Source organism: Pseudorasbora parva, chromosome 7 (genome assembly GCF_024679245.1).
Source record: "Pseudorasbora parva isolate DD20220531a chromosome 7, ASM2467924v1, whole genome shotgun sequence".
Lineage (NCBI taxonomy): Eukaryota > Metazoa > Chordata > Actinopteri > Cypriniformes > Gobionidae > Pseudorasbora > Pseudorasbora parva.
Window position 1 is genome coordinate 29,136,044 of NC_090178.1, and position 14,439 is coordinate 29,150,482.

A 14,439-nucleotide genomic window follows, 5' to 3' on the forward strand; every position below is an offset into this window, starting at 1 on the left:
TGAATATAATGCTGTATGAACCATTGTTACATGGTATGAAAATCTACTGAAAGGAAATTTGAGCCTGGAAGTATGGAATTTTAAAATGGAAAAAAGTTCCTCAGTTTGAAAAGATGGATCTCAAAGTCATACTGGAAAGAATAAAAAACAACAACAACTGAAAATGCTAGAGAACAAAGATTGGGCAGGACTTTTCTAAAGAACTGAACTGAAACTAAACCATTAAAAAAAGAAAAAAAAAGAAAATGTTAATTAAGTGAAATAATGTATAAAAAACTACTTTATTTTATAAATCTAACTGCCAAGGCAACATTTTTCATTTAGTTTAGTTAACCTAATGAAATATCAAAACATAAAATTGTTGCTCATCCAGGTAACAACACACAGTATTAAGATTCAATGGTATGTACACTTTTGAACTGGTCCATTTTTGTAAATTCAGTTATTACTTTGTCTTATATGTATACATCTCTAATAATGTTGCGATAATTATTAACATCTTGCATGTTCTTCAAGTAATTCCTACATTTATTTACCTTTGCATTTCAAAGAAGCATAACAGATCACTGATATAAGATACTCATATATCTTACAATTTTCAATAAAGCAATTTTATGACATTAATATTTTATTTTAGACATTGTGGAAATTACTTAATGTAAAAATAAAATAAATAAATAAATAAATAAATATATATATATATATATATATATATATATATATATATATATATATATATATATATATATATATATATATATATATATATATCATAGCTTACAAGCTTAAAATAGTAATCCATATTATGATATATAGTATTAATGCCAAATCGTATTAACATATATATAGTAGTCGAGTAGTATATGTGTCTGTAGTTAATGTAATCTGTCTTTTAGATCTCTTTTCATTTGTTGCTTTGGTTAATAAACATCTGCTTAGAACAAAGTTTAAATGTATAAGCCTGAGACATATGCTTTTCTTTCCTTATCTGACCCTCTCCTTTAATAAATCCACATCTTCATTTCTCCTACCATCTGTCACAGGGATTTCTTTCTCATTTCTCCTTTATATCATTTTCTCAATTTCATTATCATCCCAAAGATTTGTGTGTGTGTGTGTGTGTGGCCACTGGCATCCCGGTTTGCCCTTCTCTTCCTTTCCTCTAGGTAGCATGTTGGACCACATGTCTAGGCGGTCTCGCTCCCTGCTCTCTCTTTTCCTGACCTCCCTTGCACTTGCTTTATCTGTGCTGGCTTTCTGCACGTCTTATTGGTGTGAAGGAACGCACAAGGTGGTCAAACCTCTCTGCCTTTCACCTGTCAAGATGAAGAACTGCGGCCAGAACAATAGTGAGCCTTACACTACAGGTATGTTGTATCTTAATCTTCTGGTTTGATATTACTGGTGTGATAAATCATAATCATGCAGATATTCAGACCAACATAACGATTGAGAGTATGATATTACAAGAAGTTATGACTGAATAATTTCCATTTTAGAGATAATATTGTTCTGACTATTTGACCCATCACCAGATACAGTCCAGAACTAAATGAAAGCAGACGGTTGTTTTAAATGAATGGGTTGAGTGAATGACTCAACGATTCATTCGTAAACAGTGTTAGGGAAAGTTGTGTTACAATATTCTATTACTACCTTAAAAAAGTAAATAATTGTTTAACTCAATTACTTTTTATGGAATGTAATGCATTAAGTTAATTTCACGTTTTACTCTGTTTTACTCTTGCTTGTTTGTTTTTTAAGAGCAACTACGAATTTAGTTGTTAAAGGCCCTTTCGCACCATAAGTGAAATAAACCTCAGGATAAGTGAATTAAACCCCAAACAAACCTTTCGGCTGTGCTTTCATTCTGGACTGCAGAAGAATAGGATGCAGGAGAAGTCAGTTCAACACTCTTCCATAAGCAATAAAAAGAAAAAATTAAACATAAATGTGATGTTTATCTTACAGCTTTTCCTCAAATGTTATGTAACTGCTCTCAAAACAGTTAACACAGCGATCTAAACCGTCTCTTACCTTAGCCAAATAATGTTTTTCTAGTAATGCATTTATTAAAAGTAAATACTAACATCCAAACTACATATGTGTTCTCTAATGATTTCAGCTGTAGATGTACAATTACACTGATGACAATACAGGTTTATTGTAATGTTTTTCCAACAGGGTTTTTTATATGAGTCACTGAGCAAATAAAGCCTAAAAAAAAAACTTATTTAAAAAAAAAAAAAAATACTGATGTAATGCATATTTCATCATGAGTCATGAACAGTATTTAAAAGTTTTTTTTATTCTGATAAACAACAAAAATATATATCTTATATAATACTTGAAATTAGATGTTTTTGTCAATATTTGAGAGATATCTGTAAACTTTTCACTCTGCCACAATGGTCTATTGGGGTCCTCTGGATGTTGCATTACAGTATCAGGCTTAATGTTATTTCCTTGTCAAGTTGATAATAAAATATTGGCAGTTGTGCCACCCTGACATTTGAGATCATACAAATTGCCAGGCAAAAGCTTTTCAATTATCTCAACTACAGATATTTATAAAAATGTGTTTATAGGTATACAGTATTCAAACATAACATTATGCCAAATTATTTTATCTTGAATTTAAAGCCATTTCTTATTTAAAAATAAAATAAATAAAACATTTTATGTGGAATGAATCCAAAATTCCCCATACCCTCAGAAAGGCTCCCCAGGTCAAGGGTTAAGAACCACTGAATAGTGGTACCACCCTGCTGTCCACTATGTCCTTCTTACAGTTTCTCCTCTTGCTCTTTCCACTACACCAATGCCCTCCACTGTACTCAGCTCTCCTCCTTTTCTCCTTTTTTACTTCCTCCTCTCTCCTCATTTATGATGTCCTTTTGTATGTCCCACTCTTTCTTTCCTTTCTATTACACCACTTCCTCCTACCCACACCACCTCTTTATTCCCCTCTTCTCTTGCATATTTTCATGTTCCCTGTATACTTTCCATTTTATGTTTTCCCTATTACATTTTGGAAAAAACGTCATTTTCTGTATCATGTATTATTAATCAAGCAGATATCAGTTTGGGGCCAACAGAAAACATACCATGTGCATTTGATAATATAAAAAATTCCAGAGTTTTGTTTGTGTTTGTACAAATGGTTCATACATTTGTAATTTGTGTAAAGCCAATAAATATAGCTGTGATAGATTTGTCCTTATATATATTAACATTTTGGTTGGATTTATGAACTATAATTACAAACTCGATTCCAAAAAAGTTGGGACACTGTACAAATTGTGAATAAGAAAACTAATGCAATAATTTACAAATCTCACAAAGGATCAAATGATCACAAAAAGTTGGGACAGGTAGCAATAAGAGGCTGGAAAAGTTAAATGTACATATAAGGAACAGCTGGAGGACCAATTTGCAACTTATTAGGGAAAATTGGCAACATGATTGGGTATAAAAAGAGCCTCTCAGGGTGGCAGTGTCTCTCGGAAGTCAAGATGGGCCGAGGATTGCCAATTCTCCTAGTGCTGAGGCGAAAAATAGTGGTGCAAAGAGTTTGAAGTTATCATCATCTACAGTGCATAATATCATCCAAAGATTCAGAGAATCTGGAACAATCTCTGTGTGTGAGGGTCAAGGCCAGAAAACCATACTAGATGCCCTTGATCTTCAGGAAAATTAGACGGCACTGCATCACATACAGGAATGCTACTGTAATGGAAATCACAACATGGGCTCAGGAATACTTCCAGAAAACATTTCGGTGAACATCCACCGAAGGCTCATTTAAAATGGACTGTGGCAAAGTGGAAAATTGTTCTGTGGTCAGATGAATCAAAATTTGAAGTTCTTTCTGGAAAACTGGAACGCCATGTCACACAGACTAAAGAGGACAAGGACAACCCAAGTTTTTATCAGCGCTCAGTTCAGAAGACTGCATCTCTGATGGTATGTGGTTGCATGAGTGTGTGTGTCGTGGGCAGCTTACACATCTGGAAAGGCACCATCAATGCTGAAAGGTATATCCAAGTTCTAGAACTTCAACTTCTCTTTCAAGGAAGAACTTGCATTTTTCCAACATGACAATGCCATACCACATACTGCATCAATTACAACATCATGGCTGTGTAGAAGAAGGATCCGGGTTCTGAAATGGCCAGCCTGCAGTCCAGATCTTTACCCAAAGAAAACATTTGGGGCATCATAAAGAGGAGGATACGACCAAGAAGACAGTTGAGCAACTAGAAGCCTGTATTAGACAAGAATGGGACAACATTCCTATTCCTAAACATGAGCAACTTGTCTCCTCAGTTCCCAGATGTTTGCAGAAGAGGGGTGCCACACAGTGGTAAAAATTGTCTTGTCCCAACTTTTTGAGATGTGTTGATGCCATTTTTTCCCTTAAAATGATACGTTTTCTCAGTTCAAACATTTGATATATCATCTATGCTGTATTCTGAATAAAATATTGAAATTGGAAACTTCCACATCATTGTATTCTGTTTTTATTTACAATTTGTACACTGTCCCAAATTTTTTGGAATCCCGTTTGTATAAACATCTGAGAATTTTGTGCTTAGTGTTTTGAGAAAATGGTTCACATTACTTGTAATATGTGTGAAAATGTACAATCTTTTTAGGACGGGTACAAAGTGTTCAGATCACTGAGTTAACTGTTTTGAGAACAGAGTGATCCAATTTTGGAGAAATGTGTCAAATCGATTGAGAAAAGCTGTAATTCAATTGGATCATCGAACGTCAGCAGCAAAGACATTGACATAAAGTGAGATTCAATACATAAAGTATATATTTTTTAATTCTATTTGAGGAAAACTGAACCTGTCATTATGCAAGTGCAATGAGAAAATGCATGCTCATATTTAGTTACAATTACCATTTCTCACATGAGGACAGGAGAGCTTTCACGCTCTAAATTGGAAGTAAGAGGTAAATTTAAAAGCAATGAAAAAGTAATTGATTATTTAACTCACTATGCTTGTAATGCATTAGCCCCAACACTGTTTATAAATATATAGTCGCCACCTTTTGGCATAGTGATGGAAATCATTAGTCAATGAAAAATCCCCAATACTAATGTGCAGATTGACACACTGACAGTCTGTCAGCATTCTGGCATGCATGTGAAATGTTACAGCTTGTACATTGCTTATTTAGGTTACTAACAGGCTTTTTCTTTTCTTTCAGAAAGTCCCACCCCAGATCCACGGGGCACATTATCACCAAAGCGAAGGGAGGAACTTGCCAGGATTCGTCAAAGGCAACTGGCCAATGCAGTTCACTACATTTGGGAGACGGGAGAAGACAAGTACACCTTCAGATATTTCCACACAGGATTTTGGGAGTCTTGTGAAAAACATGCTGATGGTAAGAACAACTCTCATCAAGAAACATCAAAGAGAAAGTTTACCCAAAAATAATCTCAAATTATGTACTCACTGTCATATGGACCACAAAAGGAGATGTTAGGCTAGACTTTCACGCTACTCTTTCCATACAATAAAACCGAATGTTGTCCAGGTCCTGTCAAATGTTTGCTATATTTGAAAATATGCAAATGTGAGCAAGATTTCAGAGATGCAGCAAAGGGGATTTTTGTGAGCTAAACTCTGCAGGACAATGGCCCTCCAAGACTGGAAGTTCTAGCTAGACAGTCCCTTCTCACTGTTCACTTTAAATTTATTTAAGAGCTGCATGAACATTCTGCTAACTGTTTTATTTTGTGTTTTTATGGAAGAAAGAGAAGTTGAGGGGTTTTGAGCAACATGGCACAAATTTCAAATTAGGCTACAGTGTTTTTTTTTTTTTTTTTTTTTTTTTTTTTTAACAATCACTTTGGTACTAATTTCAGAACCTTGATGGCATTTTTCAAAATCTAGACACAAAACTTGTAAAAGTCACTTGTAAAAGGCTGTCTAATGTTCTAAATATTTTATCAGCCTGCTTTTGTGGATTTGAGCACAGGATCTCATTAAGGATCTGCAAACATACAGTAATGTCAAATCTGAAAACATGCTCTATAAAAGTGAAACATGGGATCATAGAAACAGTGTCCGAAAAAGATTGATGATGAGGTATATCCAAAATAATGTAGACCAGTTGGTTCATGTTCCACAGTAATTGGTGTAAATTGATTTTATTATCATGAAAGCTTCATGATGATAACAGAATGTTCCTTCATTTCCATTACTTATTGTGTTGTTTTTATTGATTGTTAGATCATTGCAATGAAATGAAAAATTTGTATTTTGATCATTGGTTGTGAGTTTTATGTCTGGAGTTTTGAAAAATTAGTGCCAAATTTGTATCAAAGAAATTGTAAAAACCAAAATGACACCCATTTAAAAATGCTTATGTTGTTCATTTTTTAAAATAATCATTATAGTGTGTGTCAGACATTGTATTTCATTGATATTTTTGTTAACTCTACTACATTACAGGGGAACGATGTCGCAGGTTCCTAGATCTTACTCCTGGAGAGACTCATGGTATGTGTGTGTGTGTGTGTGTGTGTGTGTGTGTGTGTGTGTGTGTGTGTGTGTGTGTGTGTGTGTGTGTGTGTGTGTGTGTGTGTGTGTGTGTGCATGCGCATATGAAATGATACATGACGTCTATATGCAGAATGTCAAGTCTCTCTCTATTTGTACACCATGTGCTCATAAAACTGTATGTGTTCCTCTCTGCCTACTGCAGGTGTTCTGTGGTTGTCAATGATTGCTGAGTTCATGTACATCAGTTTGTTGGGAATGGGATTTCTACTTATGTGGGTGGAGGTGTTGTGTGCTCATAAAGAAATGCATGCGCTCAAAATCAACGCTTTTGCAGCCATGTGCACTGTGCTCTCAGGTAAGAGACTGGTTCTCTCTTGTGGTATATTTGGGTATTGCAGTCTTTGCAGTTATAGTTTAAGAATGATATTCTGATCTTTTGCATCACATAGGTACCAGGCATCTTATATTGTTCTAATTCTCTCTAGTTATATATTTCAGGACTGTTAGGGATGGTGGCTCATATGATGTACACCACAGTATTTCAGCTGACTGTGATCGTGGGGCCCAAAGACTGGAGGCCTCAGACGTGGGACTACGGCTGGTCTTTTGCGTGAGGACACTTACATGTTAACACAATATACTTCCACCCCGACTTATGTATGGTTAGATATGATTCGATTAAAAGGGTAGTTTGCTCGTATAACTTAAAGGAAAGTCAAATTAAATGTATTTATATAGTGCTTTTCACAATACATATTGTTTCAAAACAGCTTTACAGAAAATCACGATGTTTGTGTTTGGCATATCTTAATATTTTTTGTGCTGTTTCCAAAACGTTTCATATGATTCCAGGACTTTACTGATGCCTTTAAAATGTTAACAGTGAACGAAAAATTCTGTCATCATTTAATCATCACCATTTATTTACAATTATCAAATAATAGTAACATAATGTAACTATATTATATTATATTATATTATATTATATTATATTATATTATATTATATTATATTATATTATATTATATTATATTATATTATATTAATCATTATGTATCATTAAATAATATAATATTTTTAAAGATTTTTTCACTTCCCCTTTTGCCATAGATCTCAAATATCATTCAAGTTTACATATATTATAAATATGGAATGTCAAATCTATGATAATTGTATATGTATGTGACACTGGACCACAAAACCAGTCATAAGGGTAATTAAAAAAAGAGATTTAGACATCATCTGAAAGCTTAATAAATTTACTTTCCATTGAAATAGGAAAACTATTTGAAAATCTGGAATCTAGGGGGCAAAAAAACCCACAAATATTGAGAAAATCGCCTTTAAAGTTGTCCAAATTAAGTCCTTATTACTACTAATAATACATTTTTTATATTACAATAGGACATTTATAAATAATGTATTGTTGGCTATTGCCACAAATATACCTGTGTGACTGGTTTTGTGGTCCAGGCTCACATATATTCAAATATGGATGATGTCTTGTGCCCAGGTTTGGTTTCCATGAAGTTAAATTCCATTTGAATGTCAAAGTTTTAATTAGCACACAAAAAAGTAAGAACATTCCACCGTTTGTTGACAAAGGCCTGTAAGTTACCTCCGGTCTAGTTCTATGCTAATCTCCCTCTTTCTTTTGCACGGTCCACTCACTCCCTTCTCAACTCCAAGGTTGGCATGGGTGTCTTTCAGCTGCTGCATGGGAGCTGCAGTAATGACCCTTAATTCTTACACCAAAACAGTCATTGAGATGCGTCACCGCCAGAGGCTTCGATTAGAAGAGGCCCGCGCTACAACCCACGCTCCATCCTATGATGAGGTTGTCCCAGGGGGCGGGCTGTACTCAGTCAGTGGCCTATTACAGTGCCCGAATGGGATGATAGACTCTGTGTGGGCGTCCAATGGGAACATGAGAATGGTGCAAGAGGAGGATGTGCCCACCCTGGTACTGGTTGGGGGATGCAGACCAGATACGTGTGAGGACTGCGAGAGAGAGATGGATGAGATGAAGGAGGCTATGAAAGGAATAGATTCTCCTTGCTGATTCTCGCAAAAATGAAAAATCTGACATCATTTACTCAAAGTCATGGGGTCTAGATAAGTGCGAGAGTAAATGATTTCAGAATTTTCATTTTGGGGTGAGTTTTTACAACAAAGGCCTTGTATGATTTATTTATTTATTTGCCTGATTAACTGACTGACCAGTAAAAATTGTCTATGCAAAGGGTCTTTAGATGATTGTTTCCCCCTCAGTTATGTGTGTGGCTGAAATTCAGTCAATATGAGTGAGAGAGACTATATGCAGACAAAACAGGTGTGAGAAAGTCCCCTTCTGTGTGTAAATCATTCATTGATTGGATTTCCAAGTGAGAGGATTCTGGGAAATGTTATTTTGTGTTGAAATGTACGAGACTCTTGAGTGGATTACACTGAGATTGTGTCAGATCATGAAGACTGTATTAATTTCAGTTATGCATCTCATCTGTTATGTCTAAAACAAAATGGTTTTCAGTTATAGCTCGTCTTTTATGCTATATATATATGTATATATATATTGGAATAGCTGTGTTATTTAATAATAAAGGATCTGATACCATAGGTAATGTACAGACTTGTTTAAAAGAACATTATTACTAAGAAAATCTAAAATGCTTGAAATATAAATGTGGAATTGTTGCAAACATCAGACGGTGTGATTATTTGTGTCATGGGGTTTTCTACTACTTCTGTGATTTGAGCAAGGTATATAGTCAATACTGTAAATCATATTGTAAGAATTGCGCAATTTTGTGATATATCTTACATTCACCGTGTCCAATGTGACATTCTTTGTGTTTCTAACGGTTCAAGTTCATTATCACAAATGTTCAATACGGCAAAACAAAGGAAAAGATGATATATTAAAGAGACTGGAGAGGGAGGATGGACTGTAAAAGTGGAGATTTCGAAATGTCTACTTTGCAATGTTGGACAGGCGATTATGTCAGTAATCCTAACTTGGACTAAGACTAAGGTTATTAAACAGTGTTATAAAGAGCTTTCAGATTCTCTCCAACACAACATTCCAAAGTACTGGCATACAGACTCACATTTACCTGTGTGCATAAAGTATATATCTGGCCCAACTTTCCCATTTGTTGATGCGCACAAAGATAATCTAGGATTACGGGTAAATATTGCCACGAGAATGAATGTTAAACCTCTTGGCCGCTGGCTGACCATTAGAGATTAATGTGCTGCCATTTCCAGCAGTTCACTTGAGCTCTTCACCTCTTCTAATTACACACAAATTCACACATACTGACACAAAATAGTTGGACTCATGGTTGCTTTTAAGTTTTCATTTTATTCCTCAACAGTTGACATCAAAATCAGATCTGCTTCATTTAAATGACAAGCAATAATCAATATATTGTGCAATCTTCCTGGATGATAAGTCGTATTTGTTTTCTTCTTTTTTTTAGTCAACAGCCTAGAGGTTTAGTTGGCCTTCTGTATTTGACATATTTTACAAGAAAAACAGTAATTATCTTGCTCTCGTTTAGATTTATAAAGAATAAAAATACTTGATTACAGTTTAAGGGTATTTTTATAATTTCATCAGCCAGAAAGTCTATATTGTTCACACATTTCAACACATTAGTATGTTCCCTGAAGCGTCACTTTACTACCAGTTTACAATCACTTTAACATATCCTCACTCCATCTATCACGACTCCCTCCAAATAAATTGTAGTTGGGCTTCCAGATATTGACAAAATTATTTTGTGCTAATAAAAGACACAGACAGATGTGCCTAGATTAAAGGGGTAAAAATTGAAAACAAACAATGAAAAATGAAAAGGGGGGGAACAGAGAAGGAAACTAACTGACAATAAAAAATACATTGTTATTGTTCTAATTTTACTGTTACTGTTTGGGCTCATACTGAATAAGGTGGATAGCGCCTTCATTGTCAAGAACACCTTGAATAAACTCTCCCTCAGCCAATCGTTCTGCAAGAAGAAGAGAAAAAGAGGGTGAGAACCCTCAATGTTACCGGATATACTCACATATTCTTTCTATTAACAGCAGCATTTTGACATTAGAAGATACCATCTACCATCATGATAATATTCAAATAACACTCTTGAAATGTTTGCCATGTATTCACGGATGAGTATTTATCAGTTTAAAAGATATACAAACAACTAAAGGTTATTTAACTGAAATATAAAAACTAAAATATTACCATTATCTTTTTTATTGAAGTACGACCACAGTTTGTCTGCTCTCTTCTCAGGAGTGTTTGCGTCTTCTGGAAGATCCTCTTGGGCCTCTTTGGGGATCAGCTTAAAGATAGCCTGAAGATCAACAAGATGGAAGAAAAGTGGAGGTGAGGAGGGAGGAAAGAAATACTCATGTCAATGCTCATTCTCTTTTTAGTAGCTTAGTAGTTGCTTTGTAGAATGTTTAAAGTGGACTATTTAAATAAAGAGTAACCTGAATAATTAAAATCTCTCTCTTTCATTGACATAATATGAATATGGCTTAAATGTAAAAAATAAAAATAAATAGGATAGTATAGACAATTATAACATATATTTAATATCTAATATATCTATACTATCTATGCTATACTATACTTTAATTATATTAATTATATTATACTAATTATAGTAACTAAATATGATATACTATACTAATTATATTTTTTATTATGTTATACCAATTATAATATAATTTGCAAGAAAATATATGCAAGTTAATATATCTTTATAAACTGTACTCACTATAGTAAAAAATAGTAAATAATGCATAATTACATGAAACTAACATTAAACTAAACCCTAACAAAAACTCTATAGTAAGTACATTGTTTATTAATGTATCTCAGTACTTATCTGAGTAAGTACAATGTAACTACCTCATCTTTTTTTTTTTTTTTTTTAAATAATATTATTAACACTATAGTCTATCCACAATTTTCCAATCTCATAGCATTATCTCCCCAATACAGCAAAAGCAAACCCCTTAAATCTCAATACAGGCTATGTAATGGTTTATTCATTTTCAGACAGTGAAAATCTAAATGACTGTGAAAACGGCATCCATTATCATCAGCCATAATTGGGAGTATCAAATGAATGACCATCTGCTCTTCTGATAATGCCTGTCTGGAGCTAATCATCATAGATTACGATCGCTAATGCCAAGGGTCATCTACATAGACTTTAGTTTTTCCTGACCAAAGCTGACCTGGATCTGAGTGGTTCAGTGAGCTGAGGAGATGTTTATCTCTGACACAGACGCGTAAGAATAATACAGATTAGATGCAGCACGAAAGCTCCAGCCAAAACCGCATGCTGGCCTCAGCACAGCTCAGTCTTTAATATGCTACTCTTTCGCATTCAGTCACTGGCACGATGACAGAGATATTTACACTTATAAACCACCAAATCAGTGATCACAAAGCCTGAGTATGAGGTCAAATAAATCCACGAATGCCTTAAACAAGTAAACAAGGCATCAAAAGGGAAAGTGTATTTCCTGTACTATTTATACGCATGACCATGAGATCGTGTTGGAAGTTTCTGCGGTGGTGTAGCCTATAGTCTCTTCCAAGGCTTCAATTTATATTAGTATTGTGATCTGTGTGACTCGTTTCTTGCTATCAGTGAAGAAACACCTTTTCTCTTGTCTGTCCATCTGCAGATATAATATGCAGTGTAAGCCTCATGTTCCCACTGTTTACTGTGACCCAGTTATCCAGCATCTTTCTTAAAAAAGTACCTCACACTGTAATCCCCCCACCCACCTGTCTCTTTGCTAATGGCTGTCTACCTACGAAAAGACCTCTGTGTACATTTATTGTTCAAGCTAAACCCTTTATCGGGCGGATTATTTTGGGATCGGCCAATTCCATTAGCCAAGCTCTAAGGCACTGACTTGTTGAGTCAAAGTTATTAGACATTTGTCTTCTTTTTAACAAGGCCTTGTGCTTTGTTTGTGTTCAGTATTGCTGCTGACAGAACAAAACTTAGAGAGAGAATAAAGAGAAATTCTGGTTCATTGATTAAAAACAGAATATGTGATGCGTGATCAGGAGAAAGATTAGAATGCATGAGCACTACATTGGGGCAGGGGCAAGTTGTCACACAGAGGGAAGTCGTCACATGGGCGGTTTTCAGGAACTATAAGTATTTAAGATACTTTTTTTCTAGTTGGTTAAATCAGAATCATTTTGCTCTCTTAAATGTTAATATTATCATTTGTAACAAGATAACACAATAAAACCACACTGGGAGACATTCAGACAAGAGTCAACTATAATGAAGAATAACTTTTTTTCAGGACAAATATTTATTATAAATGTCTGATTGGGGTAAGTTGTCACATCTTAGCATGTGTTGTCGCACGTTCTTTAACTGTTATACATTTGAACAATTGTTTGTGTAAGTTCCTACATTCTTTTTTTAATTTTGTGCAGTTGAATTATTGTTTTTCATGTAATAATTATTTTACTGAAATGATAGACTGTTTAATGACAGGCACTATTATAACTTGCCCCTGGGTGACAACATACCTTGCATATTGGGGCATTTTGTCACAAAAGGTCAATGTTTGTTCAAAAAAAATCTTCTTTTCCCCCTGGGGAATAAGGGTGAAATGTTTTGATACTCTGAGAAATTGCAGTAAAAAAGTGTGACAACTAGCCCCAGTCCCCCTATATAAATATACTCACTCCTTTATGCCATGATTTTGAAGGGAAGCAACAACAGTGCCACAAATGTTATATAGGCCTATTTGTGAAGATGTTCACTAACATTTGACTTACCTGGCAGATATCTGCCACCTCTGATTTGGTGATATAGCCGTTCTTGTCAACATCGAAGAGTGAAAAGGCCCATTCCAGCTTCCGCTCCGTCTTTCCAGTTGATGTCATATGTAGGGCAATGATGTATTCCTTGAAATCCAGTGTTCCATCATCATTCGTGTCGAAGGAGCGGAAGACGTGCTGGGCATATGATGCGGCATCGCTTTCTGGGAAAATGCGTTCGTAGATCTTTTTAAATTCTTCTGGTGTGATACGGCCAGATGGGCACTGCTTCTGAAAGTTCTCGTACCACTGTGAAAGTTCCTCCTCTGTGAATTTGGTAGTGAGTTTGAGATCCTCCAGGATTTCCTTGGACATAGCACTGCTTTTGCTATTCCCCATTTTTGGCTGCTGGTGGAGGGCACAGGTAGGGGTTCAGGAATTGTTGTCTGTCAGGTCCTCTTTTCCCAAATAGAGACACACTCTACTTGGAAGCTGCTCTTGTTGAGATGTTCCCAGAGAATCTATTTTTGTTGGGTGCCTGTAATTAATGTCCCATAAAAATCTTGGTGGTCAGTTCTCCTTTAAAAAATGATGGATTGATAGATGTTTTTCCAAAGAGTTAGCAGAGAAAGAACAACGTCCGTTCTCAAATGTACAGGTAAGAAAGACCACGGTTGATGACAGTGACTGCTGACGGGGAGTGAGTGAGTAAGGGTGGGGCGGGTGAACTTAGGCTGTTACCTTTGAATGCAAGTTTAAGTCGTTAAAAAAGGATTTGACAGCTGAGCCTCTGAGCCCTAAATCTACAGCTCGGGACTACCCCCTCCCAACAATTACAGTAATAACCCTGAATACAATCAAAACAATGTCTCATATCTATTTGATGTCTGGCTTAATTCTATCTATCTATCTATCTATCTATCTATCTATCTATCTATCTATCTATCTATCTATCTATCTATCTATCTATCTATCTATCTATCTATCTATCTATCTATCTATCTATCTATCTATCTATCTATCTATCTATCTATCTATCTATCTATCTAGAACTATCTATCTATCTATCTATCTATCTATCTATCTATCTATCTA

General features: G+C 35.1%; 2 protein-coding genes across 2 annotated transcripts; one reads left to right on the top strand and one right to left on the bottom strand.

Moving 5' to 3' along the window:
- The first annotated feature begins 765 nt into the window (after positions 1–765).
- Positions 766–9,229, top strand: si:ch211-149k23.9 (germ cell-specific gene 1-like protein). The gene is made up of 6 exons (XM_067448997.1): positions 766–1,367; positions 5,224–5,403; positions 6,477–6,524; positions 6,730–6,882; positions 7,026–7,137; positions 8,217–9,229. The coding sequence occupies exons 1-6, from the start codon at positions 971–973 to the stop codon at positions 8,587–8,589; spliced, it is 1,263 nt and encodes a 420-aa protein (XP_067305098.1). The 5' UTR covers positions 766–970; the 3' UTR covers positions 8,590–9,229.
- A 796-nt stretch (positions 9,230–10,025) lies between these two features.
- Positions 10,026–13,994, bottom strand: rcvrn2 (recoverin 2). Its single transcript, XM_067448998.1, has 3 exons — positions 13,363–13,994; positions 10,777–10,888; positions 10,026–10,540 (listed from the first exon to the last, which is right to left on the bottom strand). The coding sequence occupies exons 1-3, from the start codon at positions 13,741–13,743 to the stop codon at positions 10,455–10,457; spliced, it is 579 nt and encodes a 192-aa protein (XP_067305099.1). The 5' UTR covers positions 13,744–13,994; the 3' UTR covers positions 10,026–10,454.
- Positions 13,995–14,439: the final 445 nt, after the last annotated feature.

Coding starts and splice junctions, on each gene's coding strand:
- si:ch211-149k23.9 (XM_067448997.1), top strand. CDS start 971: ATGCTTTTCTTTCCTTATCTGACCCTCTCCTTTAATAAATCCACATCT. Junction 5,404..6,476: donor TTGTGAAAAACATGCTGATG/GTAAGAACAACT, acceptor ACTACATTACAG/GGGAACGATGTCGCAGGTTC. Junction 6,525..6,729: donor TACTCCTGGAGAGACTCATG/GTATGTGTGTGT, acceptor TGCCTACTGCAG/GTGTTCTGTGGTTGTCAATG.
- rcvrn2 (XM_067448998.1), bottom strand. CDS start 13,743: ATGGGGAATAGCAAAAGCAGTGCTATGTCCAAGGAAATCCTGGAGGAT. Junction 10,889..13,362: donor AGGTGGCAGATATCTGCCAG/GTAAGTCAAATG, acceptor GTTGATCTTCAG/GCTATCTTTAAGCTGATCCC. Junction 10,541..10,776: donor CTTCAATAAAAAAGATAATG/GTAATATTTTAG, acceptor TTCTTCTTGCAG/AACGATTGGCTGAGGGAGAG.